The 24513-nt window shown below is 49.6% G+C and overlaps 3 protein-coding genes across 5 annotated transcripts in view; 1 reads left to right on the top strand and 2 right to left on the bottom strand.

The window, feature by feature from the left end:
* Window positions 1-24513, top strand: part of LOC128826026 (group IIF secretory phospholipase A2-like) — a 218685-nt gene that overhangs the window by 161975 nt on the left and 32197 nt on the right. The window lies entirely within an intron of this gene.
* LOC128826028 (basic phospholipase A2 homolog Gln49-PLA2-like) lies at window positions 775-5728 on the bottom strand. 3 transcript variants are annotated; one of them, XM_054009035.1, is made up of 5 exons: window positions 5539-5728; window positions 4127-4296; window positions 3072-3216; window positions 2426-2532; window positions 775-1694 (listed from the first exon to the last, which is right to left on the bottom strand). In XM_054009035.1, the coding sequence occupies exons 2-5, from the start codon at window positions 4164-4166 to the stop codon at window positions 1552-1554; spliced, it is 435 nt and encodes a 144-aa protein (XP_053865010.1). In that variant the 5' UTR covers window positions 4167-4296; window positions 5539-5728; the 3' UTR covers window positions 775-1551. The 3 variants fall into 3 exon arrangements, with proteins under 3 accessions (XP_053865010.1, XP_053865008.1, XP_053865009.1); XM_054009033.1 differs by having other exon boundaries at window positions 4127-4366; window positions 5539-5571; XM_054009034.1 differs by having other exon boundaries at window positions 4127-4362; window positions 5539-5552.
* Window positions 14292-21221, bottom strand: LOC128826030 (basic phospholipase A2 sphenotoxin subunit B-like). The gene is made up of 4 exons (XM_054009036.1): window positions 21182-21221; window positions 18057-18201; window positions 16391-16497; window positions 14292-14801 (listed from the first exon to the last, which is right to left on the bottom strand). Exons 1-4 carry the CDS (start codon window positions 21219-21221, stop codon window positions 14659-14661), a joined length of 435 nt encoding a protein of 144 aa, XP_053865011.1. The 3' UTR covers window positions 14292-14658.

Below are 24513 nucleotides of genomic sequence, written 5' to 3' on the forward strand. Positions count from 1 at the left end.
AAAACTACCCCGCAGTCAACGTTTTCCCCACAATTTGAGTCTCAACAACGGGCCTGTTGTCACAGAACGTTTTGCAAAACAGGTGCCTTGTCCTCCTAGGATCAGTGTGTGTGACTTTGTGACTAAAAATGAGTTCCCATGGATCAGATTTTCAAACTTCAGTGCCTGAGTTTTGCATGCAAAATATTCCTGTGCCAAAGCGTGCACTGAGGTACCCAAAATGGGCATGAATGCCTACAGCGTGCATCCTTATGAACACAAACACAGGAACCTTATGCATTTCCCAGCCCCCTGTTCTCTACATGCAGTTCCACCTTTGCACGGGTATGTGTCGCTTTGCTGTTGCTAGAGATACTGCTCATGGGAAGGCAGAAAGGACACAGGCGTTTGTTCCCAGAACATTTCTCTGCTGGTTTGGGGGAAATATTAAGCCGTATCTTCTCTTTGTACCTGCCCAGGGTAAAAACTGAACCCCTCTCTGTGTGTGGCCTCACCCATCCTTGCCTGAGGTGCTTCCACAGAAGAGCGCTGATGCCAGGTATAGAAATCAGTCAGCCCTTTGCTTTCCATTCCAGAGGTCTCTTGGCTCCAGTGGTTCCCGACAATGCTTGTAACTGAAGGTAAGAGTGGGCCAGGTCATGGCCCGGAGGGCTGCTTTGTGATTAGTATTGCACTAGCCTTCACAGCAATACCCAATCAGAGCAGTGCCCCATTGTGCTGCACAAACTCTGCTCTAATATATATAAAAAGGGGGAAAAGATCAGTTCAACAGACTGTCCCGTGCTGCAGAATAAGGTGTTCTGCTCACCTTTATTTAGAAGCAAAGGAAAGGAAATTGCATAGTAACTAAAGTGAAGGAAATGAATCTGTAACCAGAACATTAAACAATGGGCAGTTTATGCCAGTAATCCTAGGAGAATCCCAGTTCAACTAAATGGTCCCTAGTCACCATTTTTAGTACTGTAGTATTCTATATATCCCAGGAGCACTTTTGGGACAAACTGAGATCAAAGCCCTATCATGCTAGGTGCTGTACAAACACATAGGAAGAGACACGCTACATACACAGGCAAAGAAAGGACTATTATCCCCATTTTACAGATGGGCAAACTGAGGCATAGAGTGATTACAGCCCAGCTTCATAAAGGTACTTAGGCACCTAACTCCTATGGTTTCCAATGGGAGTTAGGTGCCAAAGGGCCTTTAAAAATCTGCACTTGGCCAAGGTCAAACAGGAAGTCAGTGCCAGAGCCAGGAATTGAACCAGTCCAGTGTCTCAACCGTCCTTCCTATATTGGCTACCGGCCATCTGATGTGGTTCTTGTCCGGCCTGGTGTGCTCTAGTGACCCGCTTTAAGGTAGAGCTGCTGGACTATTTACAAGCAGTTCCCTGGAATTTCTCTTGTCCTCTCCAGCAAAGCACTCAGAGATCACAGTCCATTCTACAGTCCCACTCCTGGCTCCTGGTTCATTGGTCCTGGGGAAACAGCAAGTGCAAACTCTTGTCAGCTGGGTGGTCAGTAAAATGATGTGCTGGGGACAGGATGGCCCCTAGCACCTGGGTGTGAATCCCGTGCACTTGTTGTCTCGGTAACGAACGTAGCGGCTGTTGAACGTCTTCAGGTTCCTTTCCAGGCAGAGAGCAGTGCTCTTGTCACAGTCACAGACCTGTTCTTCGCACCAGCTCCCCAAAGCTGCCAAGACAGAGAGAGAGAGACGCACATTTTTCATGGAACAATCGCTGCGACGAGGAGGAAGGTGACTAATTCTCAGGGCCTGACTTCCCGCTGGCCCTGTGGAGTCACTTACACTCGGGCCGTGTGAGTGCAAAGCGGGTATGAAGTACTGCTACTGGTGATAGGTTACATTTGATTGGATGAGATCTTAAAAAGTGAGCTCCTAACACCCCCTTACAGTCAGCTGCATGGACCCCAATTTACCTAGAATCATAGACTATCAGGGTTGGAAGGGACCTCAGGAGGTCACTAGTCCACCCCCTGCTCAAAGCAGGACCAATCCCCAGACAGATTTTTGCCCCAGATCCCTAAATGCCCCCCTCAAGGATTGAACTCACAACCCTGGGTTTAGCAGGCCAATGCTCAAACCTATATCAGCTGGCCGAGGGGCTGAAGTCATTGGGTCAGAAGCTGAACCAGGGCTTTCAAGGAATCAAGGTGTGGCAACTCCAATACTTATGGGCCATTAATTCACTTCTTGGGTCCATGACACAAGGGGAGAGAGCCAGAGTCCTTCCAGGGACCCTGATGCTGCCCTCCCCTTCGAACCCTTCTCTTCTGGATCAATGATAACGTTTGGCCCTTTGGAAGGAGGACACGGAGTGAGAAAGGCGAAGAACCAGACCAGAGTGCTGATTAGAGAATAGAAGCAAAGCACGTCCCAACCTGACCCAGGAGAGAGAACTCACCACACAGAATGTCCCCGTCCTTGTAGGTGTAACTATATCGCTGTCTGTTCCCATAACATCCATTAGCTTTTAGCCTTTTATAACAGCAGTGATGAGCTCGGCAGCACCTCCGGGGAGAAGAAAGAGCAAAGGTACACGTCAAAGGTCTGCTTACAATGAAAGAGACTATCCTCCAGTATAGCCGATCTTTTCTAGGCAAGCATGTCTGGCCATTGTCTAAGCATTTGTTGGATTTACGGTTCCTATCCGGTACATTCCGCTAATACATGTATTTGTTCATGTCGGAATCACGGCCATATCTGAGGATCTATAACTAAAGATCAGAAATGCCCTGGTGAGTAGCTGGTAGAAACGGAGCTTTCTGCAGAAGCCAGTGAGCATCTTAAGAGACTTTCCATCCAGTCGGTCTCCTGCAAAGGACCCCCGATAGTAAACTCTACTGCACTTTATAGGGATATTTAAGCACCAGCCCCTTCTCTCACCATGACAGGCCCTAGGGGACTTTTCCCTTTATGAATCTTGGGGCTTGACAAGGTGAGTGGTTTTTTTGGTGGGTGTTTTGCAAAGGTGCATTTGACCAGTCCCATGGGATTACAGTGCTGTTTGAGGAATGATATATTTTTTAAAAAATCTAGTGGCAATTTACCAATCTGTCGCATCCTTTGGCTCCCCTCTGCCATCAGACCCGCAGTAGCAGCCATACCCATAATAACTGAGGATGGCGCTTTTTCTCGTGGCTTGATTAATCATCTTTCGAAACTCCAGAAGGCTCCCCTGTGTTCCAGACAGACCTGCAAACCAGCAAGAGCACTAGGAAGGATGGTTTCCTCTAAAGGAAAGATCACTTTCCCCTCTCCTGTTGTTAGTGCACATGGGGAGCACACTGCATTGGTGAAAGAACGCTGAGCTGAATACTGGGGGTTAGCATGTGGCTCTAATGCCACAGCCCTTTGCTAGGGGGTGCTGTGGCGCTGCGCTGCTCTACACGGGGCACCAGAGAGCTTGTGCCCCCTAGTGGTGTGTTCCTTGCAAAGGGGATGCACAATCCTCATTCCAGCCTTTAGACCGGCATAGACGCTTCCCACAATTGCACTGCTCTTGCTCTGGGGACCGGCACCAATTCCTCCCTGCCCCCTTTCTCCAGCTTACTCTCCTGTGGGAGAGCGGGAATGCACAGCCCTTCCCTGGAGTGTGGGGACTTGTATTGCAAGAGGCCCCTGTGCAGCAATGCAAGGGGCAAGGCGAACACCTTACCCTCTCCCCCAGGAGCGCCGCCAGCTTTTTTGCCGCCCTAGGCGGCGGAAGGTCCCGCCCCCGAAATACCGCCAATGAACGGGGCGGCCGAAGATCCGGCCGCCGCGGTCACCGCCCCCCAAATGTTAGTGCCCTAGGCGACCGCCTAGGTCACCTAATGGGTTGCACCGGCCCTGCTCTCCCCTGCCCTTACACAGAGATGTGTGTAGCCATGCATAAGCTGGGGCCTGAAGCTTTGATATGCCTCGCTTGGGTAAAGCTCCCAGTGACCTCAGGTAAGGGCTGAGTAAACCCGATGTCCAGACCCCAAGCTGCGGCCAGGTGGGCCAGGCATTGATCCTCACTTGCACTGCCCTGATGCTGGGGATTCTGCTCTGAGGGGGTTACAGGGCAGAGGCGATCACATAATTAGCGTCAGCTAGGGCGTCACCAGTTTGCTGTACTCACTGCAGGCGATTAGCAAGGTGACCGCAAAGAGATTCTTCATCTTTGTGCCGGACCTGGGAGCGGAAACACCCGGATCTTTCACTCAAGCAAGCAACTCAGTGGTATTGATCTCTGGATCTGCTCCAGTTAGCAGGCAGGCTTTGGATAGCTGGCTGCTACACAGGAAGCTGCTGAGAGGATAGAGGCAAGTCCAAACTTCTGGAACACGAACCCACTCGTCACGATGAGTCAAAGCCCTGCCTGGGACAGTAAGGAGATACAGCGGATGATCTCTTACAAAGACGTGATCTGTTGGCACCGGCACTTTCTGCCTCTCCTTCTACTGGAGACATTGTACAGGCCAGCAGAGAGCTAAAGTCACGTCAGTGCTGAAATTCCGGAGGCTGATGCCCCTCTTAGAATCTGGCACAATTTGACCCTGCATTTCCCTGCTCCCTGCCCGCCTCTAACTGGTATTTCACTAGCATGCCATTCACAGCCACTACTCAGGATCTGTCTCGCCATGGGTGAAACCCCAGCCCTGTTGGGATCAAAGGCAAAACTCCCATTGATGTGTGGAGTCAGGACGTCACCCCATGAGTCTAATGTTCTTTTACTTCTTTAGCTGAGTTCCCCTGTAATATTAGGAGACATGGAAGATAAGGGGAGCAAGGGTCATGACCTCTTTCCCACTCCATGTAGATGTCGGAGTGTACTCAGCTAGGTGGTCTCTCTGTCCTTCTCAAGTCACTTTTAGGGAGGAGCGGATCCTAAATAAGCCAACCTGCAAGTGAGATAAGCTGAGCCCTGCTCCTTCCCGCTCAGGCAGAGGGGAGCGATCACATAGGGGGTGTTTACAGTGGAGTTGTAGGTGTAATTTTCAGGGTGAGCAGACGTACCCAGGCTGATTGAGCGAGCATGCTAAAAATAACCATCTAGCCGCAGCTGCACGGAAGGTGGGACCGATTAGCTGCCTCAAGTACAATCCTGTCTGAGACCCTAGGTACGTAGCTTGGGCACCTAGCCTGTTTCACTGCCCGCTACTATTTTTAGTGATCTAGCTAGCACAGGTGTGTCTACCTGAGCTGGAAATTACCGCCCCCAGCTGCAGTGTAGACATGCTTTAGTGAACCCTGGGGTCCCAAAGCCAATCTCAGCTGCAGCGAAGGGTAGGAAGTCTGTCCCAAGTACAGAGAACTGGTTGTCTGTTCTCCTGTATGGTTACCAGTGAGAAGGAATAACCCACAATGACACACAAGCAGAAGCTCAAACTTGTCAGAATGGGCATCCGCTGCTTGATCCCATAATGCAAGAAAAAGATCAGTAAATAATATCTATAGCACCAATCATCATAATACCCAACCACTTCCCAGGTAAATTAAGTCCCTGTAGCAAGGCCTACTAGAGGGCATTCTCTTTTGTAAAGCACTCACCTCCTCTGGGCTTGGGAAACCCTTGGCAGCTGGAGTAACACCTGCTGGAGTGGTTTCTCTTATATTCTCCACTCTGTCCCTCCCACTGCTACCCCCGCCAGGTGGATCTTGCTCTCCAAGGTCCATAATTCAGGATGATCCAGATGAGTGGCCAAGTCTGTAATAGAAGGCGTTGCCTGGTTCCCTCTTTTCTCTGGGTCTGAAGGACTCTTCCATTGTATTTAAGCAGGGAGGAGCGATCATGCTGAAGACCCCCAGTAGAGACTCCGGTCTCTTCTGGCGATTTCACACTGCTTCTTTCTGAATACTTCCACTGTGCTATGAACTCACAGGCTGGCGTGTCACACCCCTTTGGCAGAGTCTCCGCATTCTGATGTCAATTTGGCAAGAAACTATTTTTTTTCCCTTCAGAACAATGAAGAATGATCAAGGCCCCACTGAAATGACCAGGAGTTTTGCCATTGACGTCAATGGGGCCAAGATTTCACCCCATGTCTTCAAGAGTGAGACCGTGCTGGACTGTCCCAGGGAACAATAAATGAAGAGGGCCAGAATCACCAGCTCAGGGAGTTGGTCGGTAAAATCCCATGGGAAGCAAGTCTAAGGGGAAGAACAATAGAAGCGAGTTGGCTGTTTTTTAAAGAGACATTATTAAGGGCACAAGAGCAAACTATCCCACTGCATAGGAAAGATAGGAACTATGGCAAGAGACCAGCCTGGCTTAACCAGGAGATCTTCGATGATCTAAAACTCAAAAAAGAGTCCTACAAAAAGTGGAAACTCGGTCAAATTACAAAGGATGAATATAAACAAATAACAGAAGTATGTAGGGACAAAATTAGAAAAGCCAAGGCACAAAACGAGATCAAACCATCTAGGGACATAAAAGGAAACAAGAAAACATTCTACAAATACATTAGAAGCAAGAGAAAGACCAAGGACAGAGTAGGCCCATTACTCAGTGAGGTGGGAAAGACAACAACAGAATATGTGGAAATGGCAGAGGTGCTCAATGATTTCTTTGTTTCGGTTTTCACCAAGAAGGTTGGTGGCGATTGGACGTGTAACATAGTGAATGCCAGTGAAAATGAGGTAGGATGGAGTCTAAAATAGGGAAAGAACAAGTCAAAAATTACTTTGACAAGTTAGATGTCTTCAAATCACCAGGGCCTGATTAAATGCATCATAGAATACTCAAGGAGCTGACTGAAGAAATATCTGAGCCATTAGCAATTACCTTTGAAAGTCATGGAAGACGGGAGACATTCTAGAAGACTGGAAAAGGGCAAATATAGTGCCCATCTGTAAAAAGGGAAATAAGGACAACCCGGGGAATTACAGACCAGTCAGCTTAACTTCTGTCCCCGGAAAGATAATGGAGCAAATAATTAAGCAATCAATTTGCAAACATCTAGAAGATAATAAGGTGATAAATAACAGTCAGCATGGATTTGTCAAGAACAAATCATGTCAAACCAACCTGATAGCTTTCTTTGACAGGATAACAAACCTTGTGAATGAGGGGAAGCGGCAGATGTGGTATATCTTGACTTTAGTAAGGCTTTTGATATTGTCTCGAATGACTTTATGATAAACAAACTAGGGAAATACAACCTGGATGGAGCTACTACAAGATGGGGGCATAACTGGTTGGAAAATCGTTCCCAGTGGTTCACAGTCATGCTGGAAGGGCATAATGAGTGGGGTCCCGCAGGGATCGGTTCTGGGTCCGGTTCTGTTCAATATCTTCATCAATGATTTAGATAATGGCTTAGAGAGTTGACTTATAAAGTTTGCGGATGATACCAAACTTGAAGGGGTTGCAAGTGCTTTGGAGGATAGGATTAAAATTCAAAATGATCTGGACAAACTGGAGAGATGGTCTGAAGTAAATGGGATGAAATCCAAAAAGGACAAATGCAAAGTACTCCACTCAGGAAGGAACAATCAGTTGCACACATACAAAATGGGAAATGACTGCCTAGGAAGGAGCACTGCGGAAAGGGATCTAGGGGTCTGTAGCGAGGTGGTCTGGTTCCCCGTTGCCCCGGAGAGGGACAAACCTCTCCGGACACCAAAGTGGGCAGAGCCAGTGGAGCTTGTGCGCGCTCCGCAGAGGTCAGGGCGCAGGACAGGAAGTATAAAAGCCCAACCCCAGAGCTCACTAGAGGCCCGGCTGCCGGAGAAGCCAGACACCTGTGGCCTAGCTCCCGGTGGGGAGACTCCTGCAATCTGCGACCGACCCGAGGACTGGCGAGACCAGCCGAGGACTGATGCCGACCAGACCCCGGGGAAGCTGTTAAGCCTGCCTGTGGCAAGCTACCCAGAGAAACTACCACGCTTACCGCTCGCCCATTACCCTGAGGAACTGCCAGGCCTACCGCTTGCCAGCTACCCCAAGGAGCCCATGGAGTGTGACCCCATGGAGGATGCCGTCCGGACCCAGGTACCTCTAGAGGGGAGGTCGGAAGTAGCCCGGGGGCAGCAGACCCGAGTCTGGCTGCAGCACCGCCAAAGCCAATGTCAGTGTGTTGCGGTCAGGACCCCACTGACACAGCAGTGGGTCTTCGGCCGCTGCTAAGGCCCCGGGCTGGGAGGTAGTGGAGTGGGTGGGGCTGCATCCCGCCTGCCACCCACCTCACGTGTGGCCGTCTCCCCCTCTCCCCGGCTGCTCAGAGCCAGGAGCCTGGGGTTTGCTGTTGAACCTGTTTGCTCAGCCCCTGCCTGAGGGCCTGAGCTACTGACTGTTTGTTGCCCTGCCCTGACCTAGGGCCTGGGTCTGTATAAACTGTTTGCTCAGCCCTTGCCTAAGGGCCTGAGCCAAAGAGACTCGACTGCCCTGCCCTGAACTAGGGCCTGGGTCTGCGGAATAGAGCTGTTTGTTGGTCTCCACTGTTGCCGCGGCGTGAAACCCCGCAGCCAGGCTAGTTTCCCCGAGATAACCCGACATATGTAGCGAGGCGGTCTGGTTCCCCACCGCCCCGGAGAGGGACGAACCCGGACGAACCCTTCTACGGGGTCATAGCGGGTCTCAAGCTAAATATGAGTCAGTAATGCTGTTGCAAAAAAAGCAAACGTCGTTCTGGGATGTATTAGCAGGAGTGTTGTAAGCAAGACATGAGAAGAAATTCTTCCACTCTGCTCTGTGCTGATTAGGCCTCAACTGGAGTATTGTGTCCAGTTCTGGGCGCCACATTTCAGGAAAGATGGGGACAAATTGGAGAAAGTCCAGAGAAGAGCAACAAAAATGATTAAAGGTCTAGAAAACATGAGCTATGAGGGAAGATTGAAACAATTGGGTTTGTTTAGTCCGGAGAAGAGAAGATTGAGAAAGGACATGATAACAGTTTTCAAGTACATAAAAGGTTGTTACAAGGAGGAGGGAGAAAAATTGTTCTTCTTAACCTCTGAGGATAGGACAAGAAGCAATGGGCTTAAATTGCAGCAAGGGAGGTTTAGGTTGGACATTAGGAAAAACTTCCTAACTGTCAGGGTGGTGAAGCACTGGAATAAATTGCCTAGGGAGGTTGTGGAATCTCCATCATTGGGGATTTTTAAGAGCAGATTGGACAAACATCTGTCAGGGATGGTCTAGATAATACTGAGTCCTGCCATGAGTGCAGGGGACTGGACTAAATGACCTCTCGAGGTCCCTTCCAGTTCTATGATTCTATGGCTACCCAATGGAAGTTTGGTCTGCGTGAGGACTGCAGGTTTATGTTTAACCACAGATAAATGGTGGTGGTGCTACAACCATAGGCCAAGATGCGAAGCAAAAATACCCTCCCCACTACAGTTATTCCAAATCAGTTTGTACAGCACCTAGCGCAGGACGGTCCTGGGCCTAGCGCCTCAGAGGTATTTAGGTTCCTGACGCTCATTGATTTCAGTGGGAGGTAGATGTCGAAATACCCTTAAGGAGCTGAGCCTTGATCCGTGACTAGGGCTCCTAGGTGTTACAGTAATCCCAAACTAACGAATCATACGAGAGGCTGCACCTTGACATGGAGTTATTGTCAACCTTTTTGTGCCCAAATTCAGAGAGTGTTTTCATCGTCCGTTCCCACAGCTATTACAACCGCTGATTTGTTCCGCTGAATGCACGAACTCAAGGGGCCCACACCAACAGAGCCCACAGACCGGGGTGGAGATTCCTATCTTAATTGACAATAGGCAGCCCAGGTGCACAGACAGTAAGTGCATGCAGACAACCTGTGGTCAGAGGAATTGAGACAGTCACAGTAGTTCAAGTCAGTATGTAGGTGCCAACATCTGTAAGCTCTGGAACAATCACCTGTCCCCTGTCCCTTGAGTCCCGATTTACCTCCATCACACTCCAGGTGAGCTGCGAGGGATTAGCAGCGCCTTCATATTGAGTTCCACAGGTCGCTCTGTTCCAGCGAGTCTCAACAATGCTTGAAACTGAGGCGAAGGGGTTGTTGTAGTAACTGGATGGAAATAATCTACTTTTAATGCACTTCGGGACAATTCCTAGTGCCATTAAATTCACCTGCTAAAATCCCATTGATGGCAGTGAGCGCTGGATCTGGGTTCATGGACTGGGCAGAACTGTCTGGCTGAAGGTTCCCGGAGGAGTGGAGGTTGTAGATGATTTGAGCTGTTTGGATCGGATCCAGATGTTTCTGCATCAGCTATTGAGCAGCTATCATTTAAAAACAACAACAAAACACTGCTTAACCTTTAGCCCTGCACTTATGCACTGGGTGCGTGAGCCACATTGTCTAGTATAGAACATAAGCTCCATGAAAGAGAGATGACGTCCGCCTTTACGTCTGTGCACTGCGGAGCACGCTGGTGGCTTTCAATAATTCAATGATAATAAGGGCGTAAGCATGTGTCACCCTACTGCAGGATATGTTGCCAGGTGGAGAACCCAGTCACTCCTACCCTTTTTGTCCCACTGGGCTCTTTGCTTCAGTGCTTGTGAACAATGCTTGGGTTTGAAGGCAAAACTAGACTAGGTCCAAGTGTTCGCACTTTTATTGCACCGAGAGGGGGAGCACTTCTCTTGTCTCCACCAGGCATGCTGAACATGGAAACTATGGAGGAAGGGCCTCCAAGGAAGAGAACCTGGTTAAGGTGACATGACAGAGTGCCCAGGACTTCTCTTGTGATGGTTAAAGGGTAAAAAGAGGGTGGTGCCTTTTGGAATGGGATGTGATCATTTGAGAGCACCCCTTAGTAGCCTCTTCCCAACGCGGGTCCTGTGGTGCCCCTGTTGTTATCTAAAGTTGTCCTTGCGGCATAAACACCCAGGTGGGGACAGGAGAGCTAGTTACGCCACCTACACTCCCTGGGGGCGAAGCCTCCCTGCGATCCAGGAAGGATGCAATGTACAACTCCCTTGTGCCGGACTTCACTGAACTCCTTCAAGTCAGGAGGGTGACGGAACCCAGGGAAAATTAACCAATCATTTCTAGCCAATCGGCCACGTGAAGTGATTGGAGGGGTTCTGTGCTCCTGTTGGTAGTATACCTACCTGCATGCCCCTTACACAGCTGGTGGGCTGGGAGATGGGGGCAGCGTTATGGTTTAGTTGAACCTGAACTGCAACTTTCCAGCCTTGTAGACGGTCGAGATAGTCTTTTAAACTATAAACATGTTCCCCCGTCAGCTGGTTTTTAGCACAAACTTCACTGAGACGCTAACGAGCCATTTGGGGCGGTGGATAATGATCCATTGTGGAGAAAATGTCCCTTTTGCAGACTCAGCTTCCCGCAAAAATTCTCTGCCATTGAGAGGAATCGAGAGAGCCAGCAGCAAGCGAGGACTCTTCTGATGCTTCCCCTAGGCCTGATCACAAGAGAGGCCCTGGAAAAATCAGACTCTAAAGAGTGGAACCATAAAGAGGGGGCTAAGGATGGATTCATTGGCAAGAAGTGGGGGGATGGAGTTAAAGGGGCTGGCAGAGAATAAAGGGAAAGAAATACAGGGAGGGTAAGAGATTTCCCAGAGCCCTGAGAGAAGAGGCAGCAAGAGAGAGAAAAACAGCTCAGCTTTATGAAAAGTGATTAGGGCACTGGCCTAGGACTTGCGAGAGCTGGTGTAAGAGGGTGTGCTGGCCCTGTAGCACCCCCTCCTGGTCACGCTTGGCTTTGCAGAGGCCTGCTTCAGTTTCCCCTTCTCTCAAGGCTCCTTAATAAACTCTGCAGAGGCTCTCTCATGGCCAGCACCACCCCTGTCCAAGGCTGGTTTAATAACAAAAAACAGTTCAAGGCAACCCCAAATAAAGTCCATCATCACCACAACACACAAGCTCACACTCAGCTCCGGCATCTTCAGCCACTCCTGGAGCTCTTCCGTTCCAGCCGGCTTTTCGCCAAGCAGCCACTCCCAGTCCTGTCCCCACTGGAGCTCAGCCTTCTTTAGCTGTGGTTCAGAGAGGTCAGGAGGCAAAGCCCCTCTCCTGGTTACGCAGGGTCTCCTGCTCACTGCAACCTCTACCAGCACCCTGACCCCCTTGGGCTGAGAGAGGTCAGTGGGTTGCCTTCCTGCCCCTGCTGCTGTTGTCCTCTATAAGACCCAGGTACCTTCCCTTAAGCCCAGGTGGGCAGCAGGCGCGCTGGACCTCCACTCCCTCTTAAAGGGGCCAGTCAGGCTGGGACACCTGGGTTTAGTGCCCTGTTCCATCCCAGAGTTCTTATGTGATATTGGGCACCTCACCAGCTCCACAAAGGGATGGTGGTGTTGCAGTGCTCGGCATTGCAGTGCCTAGAAACTCACAGGAGCCCCCAAGCCTGAGTGAGGTGCCCAGGGTCCTAGACAACAAGCGGGGAGAAATAGGCACCTCAGAATGGGATCCGTGAAAGCCAGCACGCCAAGGAGAGGTGTGGATGACAGGGACGTGTCCGAAGCCCTGCCCCTCTCTTGGCAGGAGCTGCCTCAGTCCAAGCTGCGAGGAGGGGGCCTATCTCTGCTAGCGATCCACGAACGGCAACCTGGCTCCTGGAGTCAGGCAGGTAGGTGCCAAAGCTGCTTCTTGTGGGAATGAGTTAGGAGCCTGCCTCGCTCCACATAAAACAGCTGGAGGAGGAGATGGTGGGGGTGCCCACTTTAGCCTGATGGTTAGAGCACTCACTGGGGATGTGAGAGACCCAGGTTCAGTTCCTCCCTCTCTGACACGGGTCTCCCACCTGCCATCAGAGTGCTCCACCACTGAGCCAGGGGATATTCTGGTGTGGGGCTCCCTCCCCCTCTCTTGTTGGAGCTGCTCCACTATGGAGAAATAATGGAAGAGCGACTGGAGCAGCTGGGTGTCCTAGCCCCTGGACTACAGCCTCATTCTCACACTCTTCTTCTCTTGGCCCAGTGACCGTTCCGCTGTGTATAATACTTAAGTCATCATCAGGCCAGAGACAGCTCAGTGGTTAGAGCCATAGGCACCGACTCCATGGGTGCACCAGGGGAAAAAATTAGTGGGTGCTTAGCACCCCCCGGCAGCCAGCGCCCCCCTCCCCACCAGTGCCTCCGATGCACTGGCGGGCCCTGCTGATCAATTCCTCCCCCTCCCTCCCAGCGCCTCCCGCCCACCACAATTAGCTGCTCTGCGGCGTGCAGGAGGTGCTGGTGGGGAGGGGGAGAAGCAGGGATGGGGCGTGCTTGAGGGAGTGGGGGAACTAGGTGGGAAGAGACAGGACGGGGGTGGGGGCTTGGGAGGCGGGGTGGGAGCAGGGCCTGGGGAAGGATGGGGGGTTGAGCACCCCCCAGGGCCCAGAGTAATCAGGCACCTGTGGTTTGAGAGCTCTCTGGTGAAAAGGGAGATCCCTGTTCAAATCCTCTCTCCCCTGCTGGCGGAGAGGGAGAGAAATTGAACCTGGGTCTGCCCCATCCCAGGTAAGTGCATTAACCACTGGAGACAGACACCACCACCTCCTTCTGCAACCAGATTTTGGGTGGGCCTCACGCTGGTAGGTGGCCTCTGAGCATGCCTATTGGATTGGGCCCTGCATGCAACTTAGCTGGAGGAATGCCTGTTTTCCATGTATGAATGGCTTTGAGGCTTAGATGGAAGATAGGTGCCCGGATGCCTAGGGGGGTTAGGCACCCAAATACCTGTGTGGATTGGGGCCTTAGGCTCTCTGTGTCTGTTTCTCATCTGTAAAATAGGAATAGTGGCTTTAAGCTCACAAGGGGGATCGTGAGGATGAATCCATTAAAGATGATGAGGAGCTCAGATACTACAGTGCTGGGCCCAGAGACGTAGCTAAGCTAAGCCCAGCTGGCAGCAGGGAGCTCAGTGCATATTGACTTGCAGTTTCTGGGCCTTAGCCAGAAGCTGTGGATGGGTGGGATTTTTTTCACCCTAAACAAAGAGAAGTGTTAGAAATGGGCCTAAACCAAAGACCTAGATCGGATCCACCCCAGATGTGGGATCTGAATCAGAACTCTACAGTGAGCCCTATTACCTAAAGTGGACTGAACCAAACCCCTGGATCACGAATTTTGGGAGTGAAATTTGAATCAAGATCTAAACGTTGTGGCTCAGAACCGTCGGGGCCTCACAGATATTTTAACTGGCAATGACACTAGAGGGGTAGCTGTTTCCAGCTTTCTCACTCACGCCGAAGGGTGACTGGTTTGGTTCGGTCGAATGCCTCTGAGTCACAACGCAGAGAAGAACATGGTTATACTCTTCCGTTTTATTCAGAAGCAGCAGAAAGCGAATCTGCACTGAAGCAAGAGCAAAGGACATTGACATTTCTCTATGTTCATTTATGCACGTAGGCCCAATCCAAAGACTATTGAAAAGAATGGAGAGACTCCCCCTGGCTCCCATCATAACTTAACCATGGCAGAGGACACGTGCCAGTCCTCCCTAGTATTTTTTAATCAAAAACGTGACACGTGTTGCTTTCTCCCTCGAAATAATTTCTCTTCTGATCCTGTGTATCGTGATGCAGTTAAGGCAGATCAGGTCTCTTATTTAAGAGCAGTTCCTTGGATTCTGCCTGACAGTAGCCTAGGGAGACAGCAGCCAAGAACCACTGGATAGGAAGCAATTCCCAATCCCAGGTCAAGCACTTGATTGCTTAACAGTGTGGAAATGCTGAATGCATGAGAATAGGGGATGGCTTAATGAGCATCGCAAGGAGCCTTTCCTTAACACTTTGGCTTTCTCCCTGTGCACTTTATGTTGGAGTAGAAGCGATACTTCTTGTTGTAGCTCTGTAAGTTGCGCTTCATGCACAACGCAGCGGCCTTGTCACACTCGCAGATGCTCCTTTTACACCAGCTGTCTGGACCTGGGAAGACCAGGGAAGATGCACATTGCTTAGGGAGTGGGGCGCCAACTCCAGGAGCTGGGTGAATTATTTGCAGGCAGCCACTGATTCGTTATTTCCCAAAGTGTTTAGCATCGGGCTAATTCTGCTCCCATCCAGACCAATGGCAAAGCTCCCATTGGCTTCAGTGAAGGCAGAGTTGTAGGCCAACGCTGAGTGCTTTTGAAAATCCCATCTCCACCTCACCCCCTTTCCTCCACAAGCACCATTTCTGCTTTAGAGGTTCATGGTTCCAGAGTAGCTGACAAGTTGTTCCTTCAAAACATATTCCAACCCAGGGGCTGCTACCACCGAACTATTTGGTGTAACTTTTGGTGCTTGTTGTCACTGTTCCTAATTCTCTATTCTCACTGGCCATCGAAATCACCTGGTGTTGTTTCTGCTCCCTGACTGGGAGAGTCCCAAAGCTACAGAAAGCTCTCAAGATGGCTTGTGAACACTTCCATTGTGAATGTTTGTGCAAAATCCTGGCACCCGTGCATGCTCACATGAGTAATTGTGGCACTTTCCTTTTCGGCAGACAACCGTGTGAACAACACTTCAGCACGGGCAGATGTTTGCAGAATGCAGATAAAGGGGGTTGCATACACCATCAAGATGAATGTGTGTCTCTCTCTTTCTCTCTGCTGGTCTGAAATCCCAGTATAGATGACTTCTATCACTTCCATTTTATTTTCCTCTTATTTACCTTTAAAAAGAACAGGGGTACTTGTAGCACCTTAGAGACTAACACATTTATTTGAGCATAAGCTTTCGTGGGCTACAGCCCACTTCTTCGGATGAATAGAGTGGAACATATAATAAGAAGATATATATATACACACACAGAGAACATGAAAAGGTGGGAGTTGCCCTACCAACTCTAAGAGGCTAATTAATTAAGATGAGCAATTATCAGCAGGAGAAAAAAAACGTTTGTAGTGATAATGACAAGAAGGTGTGAGGATACTTAACATGGGGAAATAGATTCAATGTGTGTAATGGCTCAGTCATTCCCAGTCTCTATTCAAGCCTAAATTGATGGTATCTAGTTTGCATATTAATTCAAGTTGAGCAGTTTCTCTTTGGAGTCTGTTTTTGTCACCTTCTTGTCATTATCACTACAAAAGTTTTTTTTTCTCCTGCTGATAATAGCTCATCTTAATTAATTAGCCTCTTAGAGTTGGTAGGGCAACTCCCACCTTTTCATGTTCTCTGTGTGTGTATATATATATATATCTCTTCTTATTATATGTTCCATTCTATGCATCCGAAGAAGTGGGCTGTAGCCCACGAAAGCTTATGCTCAAATAAATGTGTTAGTCTCTACGGTGCCACAAGTACTTCTGTTCTTTTTGCGGATACAGACTAACACGGCTGCTACTCAAACTTATTTACCTTTGGCTGTCTGGAGTCGGACTGTGTGTCCGATGCCCAGCTGGGGGAAGTTGGCCTAGGCTCAAGGCTCTCCAGCTGAGGTTCTGACCCCACAGATTTTAAGAAAGTGGCACAGCAAAGCAATGAGCAGAGACAAAGGAAGTGCCTATCTTTCGATGGGCCTGGCTACTCACCGCACGTTATGACTCCTCTCCTGTAAGTGTAATGGTATCTCTCAGTTTTGACATGACATTTTTGAGCCATCAACTGTGAGTAACAGCAGTCGTGATGCAGGCAACACCTGTAGGGAGAATCGGGTTGAAGCCGGTTCCACATTCTATGCTGTGTAAAACAAAACAACCCGCTCCCCAAGCACCCCTCCCCTCCATCGGTTTCTAAGTTACATAAAACAAGCAGATCCTGCAGCTTCACGGCTAAGAAGAATCAAGCAGTTAGCAAAACGTCCTCATACAAATAGTCTCACTGACTTCAATGGATTTTATTCTCCTCTCAATCTAAACCTTCCATGGACTTGCTCTTTCTGATATCAGGGTTCTTTGCTTTTCTTATTACTGTACTTTCTTTGCTCCCTCAACTGGCCTTCTTTCTGTTTTTCCACACATTCTGTCTGGTCTTGGTGTGAGAGCCTTCTCTTCTGCATCTCCTGGCATCTGGAACAGACGTTGTGTCCCTTTGCAGTTCTTCCTTTCTCAGAGCCTGGTCCGTAGCTCCTATAGATCAGTGTAGCTCCAAGGAATTACTTTCATTTATCTCAACTGGGGATCTGGACCTCAGACTTCTTTCCAAACTCATGTGAGCACGTATCAGGCTACATGCATCTGTAAAGTAACTCAATTGACTTCAGTGGAGTTACAATAAGGATGAATTCGATCCCATCTTTTCTCTCTGGCTTAAACCTTTTCCCCTTTCTCCTTCTGCTATTGCTTTCTGTTTCCTGTACCCGTGTTTCACTCTGCAAAGCCAATGGGTGGGGCCCTCCAAATTCACATCCATTTTGGTCAATTTCACAGTCATAGGATTTTAAAAATGGTAAATTTCATGATTTCAGCTATTTGAATCTGAAATGTCACGGTGTTGTAATTGTAGGGATCCTGACCCAAAAAGGAGTTGGGGAAGGGGGGTGTCACAAGGTTATTGTAGGGAGGGTTGTGGTACTGCTACCCTTACTCTGCGCTGCTGCTGGTGGCGGTGCTGCCTTCAGAGCTGGGCAGCTGGAGAGCGGCGGCTGCTGGGAGACCAGCTGTGAAGGCAGAGCCACTGCTACCAGCAGCACAGAAGGGCAGCATGGTATGGCATTGCCACCCTTACTTCTGCGCTGCTGCTGGCAGCAGCTCTGCCTTCACAGGGATAGCTCAGTGGTTTGAGCATTGGCCTGCTAAACCCAGAGTTGTGAGTTCAATCCTTGAGAGGGCCACTTAGGGAGCTGGGGCAAAATCAATACTTGGTCCTGCTAGTGAAGGCAGGGGGCTGGACTCAATGACCTTTCAGTTCTATGAGATAGGTATATCCCCATTTTTTTTTTATTATTTACCACAACCCCCCTAAAATAACCTTGTGACTGCCCTGCAACCCACTTTTGGGTCAGGACCCCCAATCTGAATAGTGCTGGTCTCCCCTGTGAAATCTGTATAGGGCAGGGTAAAAGCCCACAAGACCAGATTTCATGGTCCAGGATGTGTTTTTCACAGCCGTGAATTTGGTAAGGCCCTACCTATTGGGATGCAGCTGAAAACTCATCAAGCTCAAGTTATTTGACATCTAGAGCAAGGATTATAGAACCGTAATTCACCAGTGGTGCCTGCGTTTTTAGAATACTGCTGTAATCAGTAACTACTGTACCAATCAGTTGCATCCTTAGGCATTCCTTTGCCTCCCACACCGGAGTGGCATCCATAGAAGGTATAATTCGGTAGAGCACTTTTCCCAGTTGCTTGTTTGATCATCTTGCGAAACTCCAAGAGACTCCCATGCACCATGAATTCACCTGCAAAATAACAGCAGAGGGTCACATCACAGTTCAGGGCCTCTGCACCTGTATTCCCCCTCTGTGGTCCAGCAAGGGCACGCAGTCTCTTGGGCAGAGACGTGTCTCTCTCCATCCTGACTAAGGTATTTCCAGGCGGCTTAGACGGCGCTATCCCACAGCAAGGCAGACAGCCAAACGGCCAGCACCCGTCCTTCGCTTTCTCATCAGAGACTAGGAACACTGTAATTGCCCACAGTTGTAAGTTATCACACCGAGCTTTCTAAGCAATCACATTTAGTCCTTAAGGTACAAATCATTACAGAGAAAACATATTAAAAAACAATAAAAGAACCTACACGCATGCTGATCAGCTTACTGGAGATCACCCTCCCTCCCCCCATCCCAAAGGCTCTGGCTGGCGATTCATCCTTTGAACCCCACACAAGTTTTTTTCCCCTGTGGTCACTGGTTCATCATAGCCTCAGCTCCGAACTGACCCACTCCTGTGTCAATGAGTTACTTCTTTATACCGTTTTTGGGGTCTTTGATCTATCCTCATGTAGCCAGTGACCAGTAGCCAAAAAAGTCCCCTCTTGCAAAGCTTCAAAAGGCTGAGTTTTCGTATACCTAGAGTTGTTGCATCACCCTCCTCCTAGAGATTTCCTGGGAAACATACTTAAAAGTTCATTCTTGTCTTTGTCCATTGTTTCAAACAGTCCTTTGAAGCTAACAGTTCCCATTGTTTGCCTGGGTCCTGTCTTCCCCTTGAAAGAAGTTACATACACTCCCCTAACAGTACACGAACAGTTCGTTTTTTACACAGTGAGCTCCTAAGATACTTAAACTTCATTCAGTGAAGTCTGTCCAGGATTTTGTCATACCTGTCACAGGCCACCTTACACATTAGGGAAGGCGACATTTCCTATAGGAAATAGCATTGAATTTCCGTGTGGTGAGATACCAGTCAATGGAATTACACGAAGGATGAATCTGGCCCAGTGTGGGCATTAGAAGGTTTAACCTTTTGTGTTGACATTTCCCCAGAGATATTTGTATTGGGGCTCATTCCTATCACAGTCATTGACTCTGGGTGGGAATGACCCTGTGCTCCCAAGCAGTCCTGGCAGTGACATGTTGGCTACAGAGCCGGTGTCATGGTAAGAAACGGGTTACCCCCATGTGACAATCAGGGTCCAGACACCTCAAGGGGAGAACAAGGCCCCCAAATCAACTGGTGGTATACCTTATTGTGTATAGAAATGCATCAAATACGGTCTTTTATGAAAGCTTGTAATTACTCCTGAGGGCATTCTGCACCAAAAAATTAATAATTCTGCGCACCATATTTTAAAATTCTGCAAAATTTTATTTGTCAAATAAATGTGGAGGCTCCAGCATGGCAGTGGAGAGCACAGGGCACTGGCTGCACAGAGGTGGGAGATCACTGCGCAGCTCCCTGCCCCAGGACATGGACTCAGCACCCAACCCTGACACAGCACAAGGACCGGACCTGCCCCAGAAACACCCCAGGGCCCTGCCCTCCATGCCAGGTGCACCAGGTGTGGGCAGGCAGGCTCGGCAAGGCAGGATCCAAGTGCGGAGGGACTCGGTGTGGGGGAATCTAGGTGTGGGTTGAGAGGGCTCTGTGTGGGGCAATCTGGGTGCAGGTGACTCCGTGGGGGATCTGGGAGGGGGGGGATCTGGATGCACAGGGACTTGTTGGGGGGTTCTAAGTGCAACAGTAATGGGACTCTGCAGTGGGGTCCAGGTGAAGGTGTTTGGGGCTCAGCAAGGGGGGATCTGGGTGTGGGGGGATCAAGCTCGTAAGGTGGGTCTGTGGGAATGGGGCTCAGTGGGATGGGGATCCAGGTGCAGATGATTGGGGCTCAGTAGGGTGGGGATTCAGGTGGCTTGTTGGGGTGGTCCAGGTGCAGGGGGAGTGGGGGGGTCATCAAGGGGTTCTGGGTGTGGGTGGGGGTCAGGCTTGGTGGGAAGGTCTGAGTATGAGGGGGTTTGAATGCATGGGGGTTGGGCGGATGGGGGAGCAGCTCCCTGTACAGTGATCCCTCCCCCTGCAGCTGAGGAGCGATGGGTGCAGGAAGTGCAGGGGGGGGGGGTGTTGCAGAGCTTCCTACAGTCAGGGGAGAAATCTGGGGGTGGGTCTGACATGGCCCGGATGCCTTACAGGAGAAGAGGAAGTACTGTCTTCCCCAGTTGAGCCGGGTCTAGCAGCTGATCCCAGCGCAAGGTAGGAGCCACCAGCCAGGTCTTCCCCAGTCCCTCCCCCTACCCCACAGTGATTTACCTCTCTGCCGGCTGCAAGGGGCACCCAAAATACACTGCTGGGGAGGGTCACATGACCACTCTTGTAGCTTCCCTTTGCTTCCCCCTCAGAAAGTCATTTTTCTGCAGGGAAGCAAAGAAATCTGCGTGGGACATGCAAGGCATTCAGGCACCCAAGTTACAAGGCAGGTGGTGACAGAACCTCTTACTGGTGTGGGGGATCCCCAAAACACCACACCCCAACCCTAAACAGCAGCTGAGGAGAGCGTAGCATGGAGCTGGAGGGGGGTGTGCATGCAAAAGAAGATGTAGACACCTTCATACCCCACCCAGTCCTAGGCTGGCTGCAAACAAGGATGGTCCCCCAGGCTGTTCTAACAAGGGTCTGTAATGGAGGCTGGAAGCATGCCCCCCTCCCTTGGGCTATGCCCCCTATACGAGCACCTGGCAGGGATATGCCACTGGATCTGCAACACTAGCTCTATGACGCCGGAGGAGTCTCTAATTATGTGGTAATCCTCACCTAGCTGGCTGCACCAGCAATGCAGGGCACCACAGAATCTGACCCGCAGGTTCTACTCTCACACTAGTTCCATACCGGGACAACTGCACTGACTCAATGGAGTTATACAGAATCGACTCCAATGTCAACGAGATCAGAATCAGGCCCAGGATAATTAGCACATTAGAGGGTTTGCCAAATTACTGCACTTACTGCAGGAAAACAGCACAGCCAATGCCCAGAGAAGCCTCATCTTCCTCTAGTCAGGACCTGGAAGAAAAAACAAATCCACCCTGATCGTCTATTCAAGGGGTTTTCTAGCAGGCTTTAGAAAACAGACTACTCCGTACGGCCCAATGGAATGCTTTGTGAGGCATATGGCCCAATGCTGGAACGCTTTGTCAGGCAAACTCCCACTGAGCTGAATGGGCCTTTTACTGGAGTAAGGGACTTGCAGTTAACAAGAGAAAGAGAAGCAGGTGTAAGCAGGGGCTGAATGAACTCTCCCCTGACAGCTGGGAGCGGGAGAGACATCAGGAGCAAACTGTATTTACAAGAACACACCTACTCTGCTTAGATATCCAGCAGGAGAGCGGTGTTGCTCAAAGTGATCAACTGTGGCTGGTGTTGGGTTACAAATCACTTTAGTACTGAATGCCGGGGTAGTGAAATGCTGTTATCAGTGTTGTTGTCTTTATTGTATGAATAAAGGGGAGCAGAACTGTGCTGAACCTGTCCCAAATGAGGGGGTCGCCCTTGGCTGAAAGGACCTCGTTAAGCCAGGGGCTCCAATGCCAGACCCCTGTGAAAGTAAAAGGGAAGGGGACAGATGTCCCAGCCAGGAGGTGTGGATGCTCCCTAAGGGTCCCCAGTCTGGCTTAACCTGTTTCTCCCCACTGTTGTTCAAAGATAGCACTTTGTTATTTTAAGTACTTAAATGAGAGCTGACATCACCTGTGGTGGGACAGCGTTTCTGCCCAGCCAGTTAAAAGCTGAAAATCACTAAGAGCTGACAATCAGTAAGAGACTGACCAGCAGAAAGGTAGGTGGCAGCAGAAGGTAACTGACAGTCCAACGGTGAGCCGTGGACCGGCGGGAGCGGTGAGCCGTGGACCGGCGGGAGCGGAACGAGCAGCTGGTGGGGCGGCCAGTGGAGAGGAACCATGGCTGGCGGGGCGGCCAACCACAGCAGGTGCTCAGATGGCAGAGCAAACAAGGTGCGTTCTTCCCCAGGTGGGAGATGAACTCACACAGCTGCACCTCTGAACCCTGGGTCCTCACTGACCAAGGACAACCTCTGTGAGTGGGGTGTGGTGATGGAGCAGAGGGAGGCACAGAAAAGGAACTTTTGGTTGTAGAACTCAAGAACATGAGGCAGAAGACTCTACCCCATGCACTCTGGGGTGGGCGTCCTACTCACAGTTTTAGGATTATGAATCCTGCTTGTGGCATTTTCCGTAATTAATGTCGGGTGACTTCCCTCCTTTCATTAAAAGTTTCTTTTCTACACTCAGACTCTGTGCTTGCGAGTGGGAAAGGATTGCCGCTCAGAGGCATCCAGGGATGGTGTGTAATTGTCCCAGGTTACTGGGTGGGGGCTCGAGCCGGTTCTGTGTTGTATTCTTGAAGAGGAACCCCTAGATATTGAACCCGGCCCTGGCAGAAGGGTTACACAGGTTTTATCAATGGTTCCACTGCTGGGTGCGAGACCCCTTGTTAACAGGGATGGAGGCCCTTTGAAAACATAGATAAGTATAAAATACCCAAGGACTAAGCAACTGTAATTAGCCAGTTACCCATACTGAGTTTCTCATGAATTTGCAGTGAAATCAGTACTCACTGGGAGTAAAATATAATGATCATATGATAGAGGTCACATGCCCTTTATAGAGTTCAAATGAATGAATCTAATACAGGGGGCCATAGCCTTAGCTGGTGTAGATCAGTGCAACTCCACTGACGTCAATGGAGCAATGCTGATCGACACCATTTGAAGATTTGGCTCAGGGAGTTAAAATATAACAAAAAGATCAAATCACAATAAATCTAGGATGAAGCTTGCTAGTGACACAACTACACATAATGGGCCAAGGCCCAGATTCTCGCCCCATTGAAATCAATGGCAAAACTTTCCTTGAGTTCAACAGGATCAAGACATGCCAGAGGTGCTGGAATGAGGGGTGCAGCCGCACCCCGTGGCATGAAGTGGTTTCCATCATATGCAGGGTTTACAGTTTGGTTCAATGGCTCTCAGCCCTCCCACTACAAATTGTCCCAGCGCCCCTGCATGGCACCATATAACTAAGCTATTTACAAACTTTGTAACTCACACATTTAACCTAGAATATGGCAAATGGCCACTTGACTGAAAAGAAACGTACGTATAAAAGTCCTTGTTACTTGTCAAATGGAGGCACTGTGGGTGAACTCTCCAGGTCATTGGTGGCCTGTTTTAATGTGGGTAGTATTCACAGATTTTAACACAAGAAGGGAGCACTAGGATTATCTAGTCTGACCTCCTTCACACTGCAGGCCAGTGGACCTCAGCCAGTAGTATTGTAAGGCTTGTTCTACTAACACTGCTGTCTTAAAAATACTATTAACTCTGCCTTTTATCTATGATAAGTCTTAGTTTGTTACCTGTACAGAGAGTCCTCGGCAGCCAGCCTACGGATCCAGTGTACTTCTCCAAGAGTTGTTAGCTATGGGGAAGCAGACTGATGATTAGGCTTATTTATTCCATTCTGATGGGGGGGGGGGTCCATGTTTGGACATACTCTCTGGACTGTAATTTGATTGGTCAACATTGGTATTTTGAAAATGGGACCAATCAGAGTAGAGGTGGTGCTGCCTTTGCACCTTCCAACCAGAGAAAACAGGGCCTTGCACTGGCAATGTCACAGCTGTAATTGCACATGGTTACTGTGGTTTTAGTACCAGAGCTGACAGATGTCTCAAGACTCTTACACTTAAAAGTCTAAGTTCTGCTTTCAAAATTTCAAGGGTTTAGGCAACTGATGTACAGCTGCCCCGAACTCCCCTTGTTTTGCCATACATGGCTCTGTGGTCTTGTAACCTCTTTGATTAACTTTGCCCAACCCCAAGTTCCTTCTCAGGGTGAAGTTTCTTGGCCAACAGCTTTATTGCCGTTCAGTAACATCCATTTGACGTTCTCTGGTCTTAACAAAGCATCTCTCCACATCCTCTGCCGTGTTTCATGAGGGTCTTTTCGTTCCAGAACATCTCTATATGATGCTGTGTTAAATAGCTCACCTTAGCTCTTCCCAGCAGTATCATTTCACTGCTCTGGTTAAATCACATCTCTCAGAAGGGAATCTCTTCTTTCACAAATTCTCCGGTGAAGCACAGAGCAAACAGAAGCTGCTTTTCTAGCCGGAGTTCATCAAAGCCATACTTCACAGTGTTGTCAACACAACTCCCTGATTGAAATCAGGAGTATCTTCAAATAATCCTGCTGGTTTCATAATGAGTGGAGCAGGGGCAGAAAGAGGTGGGGCAGGAGTGGGGCCTTGGGGGGAAGGGGT

The sequence above is a fragment of the Malaclemys terrapin genome, chromosome 19 (assembly GCF_027887155.1).
Source record: "Malaclemys terrapin pileata isolate rMalTer1 chromosome 19, rMalTer1.hap1, whole genome shotgun sequence".
In the NCBI taxonomy this organism is placed as follows: Eukaryota; Metazoa; Chordata; order Testudines; family Emydidae; genus Malaclemys; species Malaclemys terrapin.

Excerpts from the sequence above, each read along its gene's own strand:
- LOC128826028 (XM_054009035.1), bottom strand. The coding sequence starts at position 4,166 with ATGAAGAATCTCTTTGCGGTCACCTTGCTAATCGCCTGCA. Across the intron at positions 3,217-4,126 it reads CACCTTGCTAATCGCCTGCA|GTCTGTCTGGAACACAGGGG; the intron begins GTGAGTACAGCA and ends GCTGGTTTGCAG. Across the intron at positions 1,695-2,425 it reads GGACGGGGACATTCTGTGTG|CTTTGGGGAGCTGGTGCGAA; the intron begins GTGAGTTCTCTC and ends CTGTCTTGGCAG.
- LOC128826030 (XM_054009036.1), bottom strand. The coding sequence starts at position 21,221 with ATGAGGCTTCTCTGGGCATTGGCTGTGCTGTTTTCCTGCA. Across the intron at positions 16,498-18,056 it reads CCTAAGGATGCAACTGATTG|GTGTTGCCTGCATCACGACT; the intron begins GTACAGTAGTTA and ends TTCTCCCTACAG. Across the intron at positions 14,802-16,390 it reads GAGAGGAGTCATAACGTGCG|GTCCAGACAGCTGGTGTAAA; the intron begins GTGAGTAGCCAG and ends TGGTCTTCCCAG.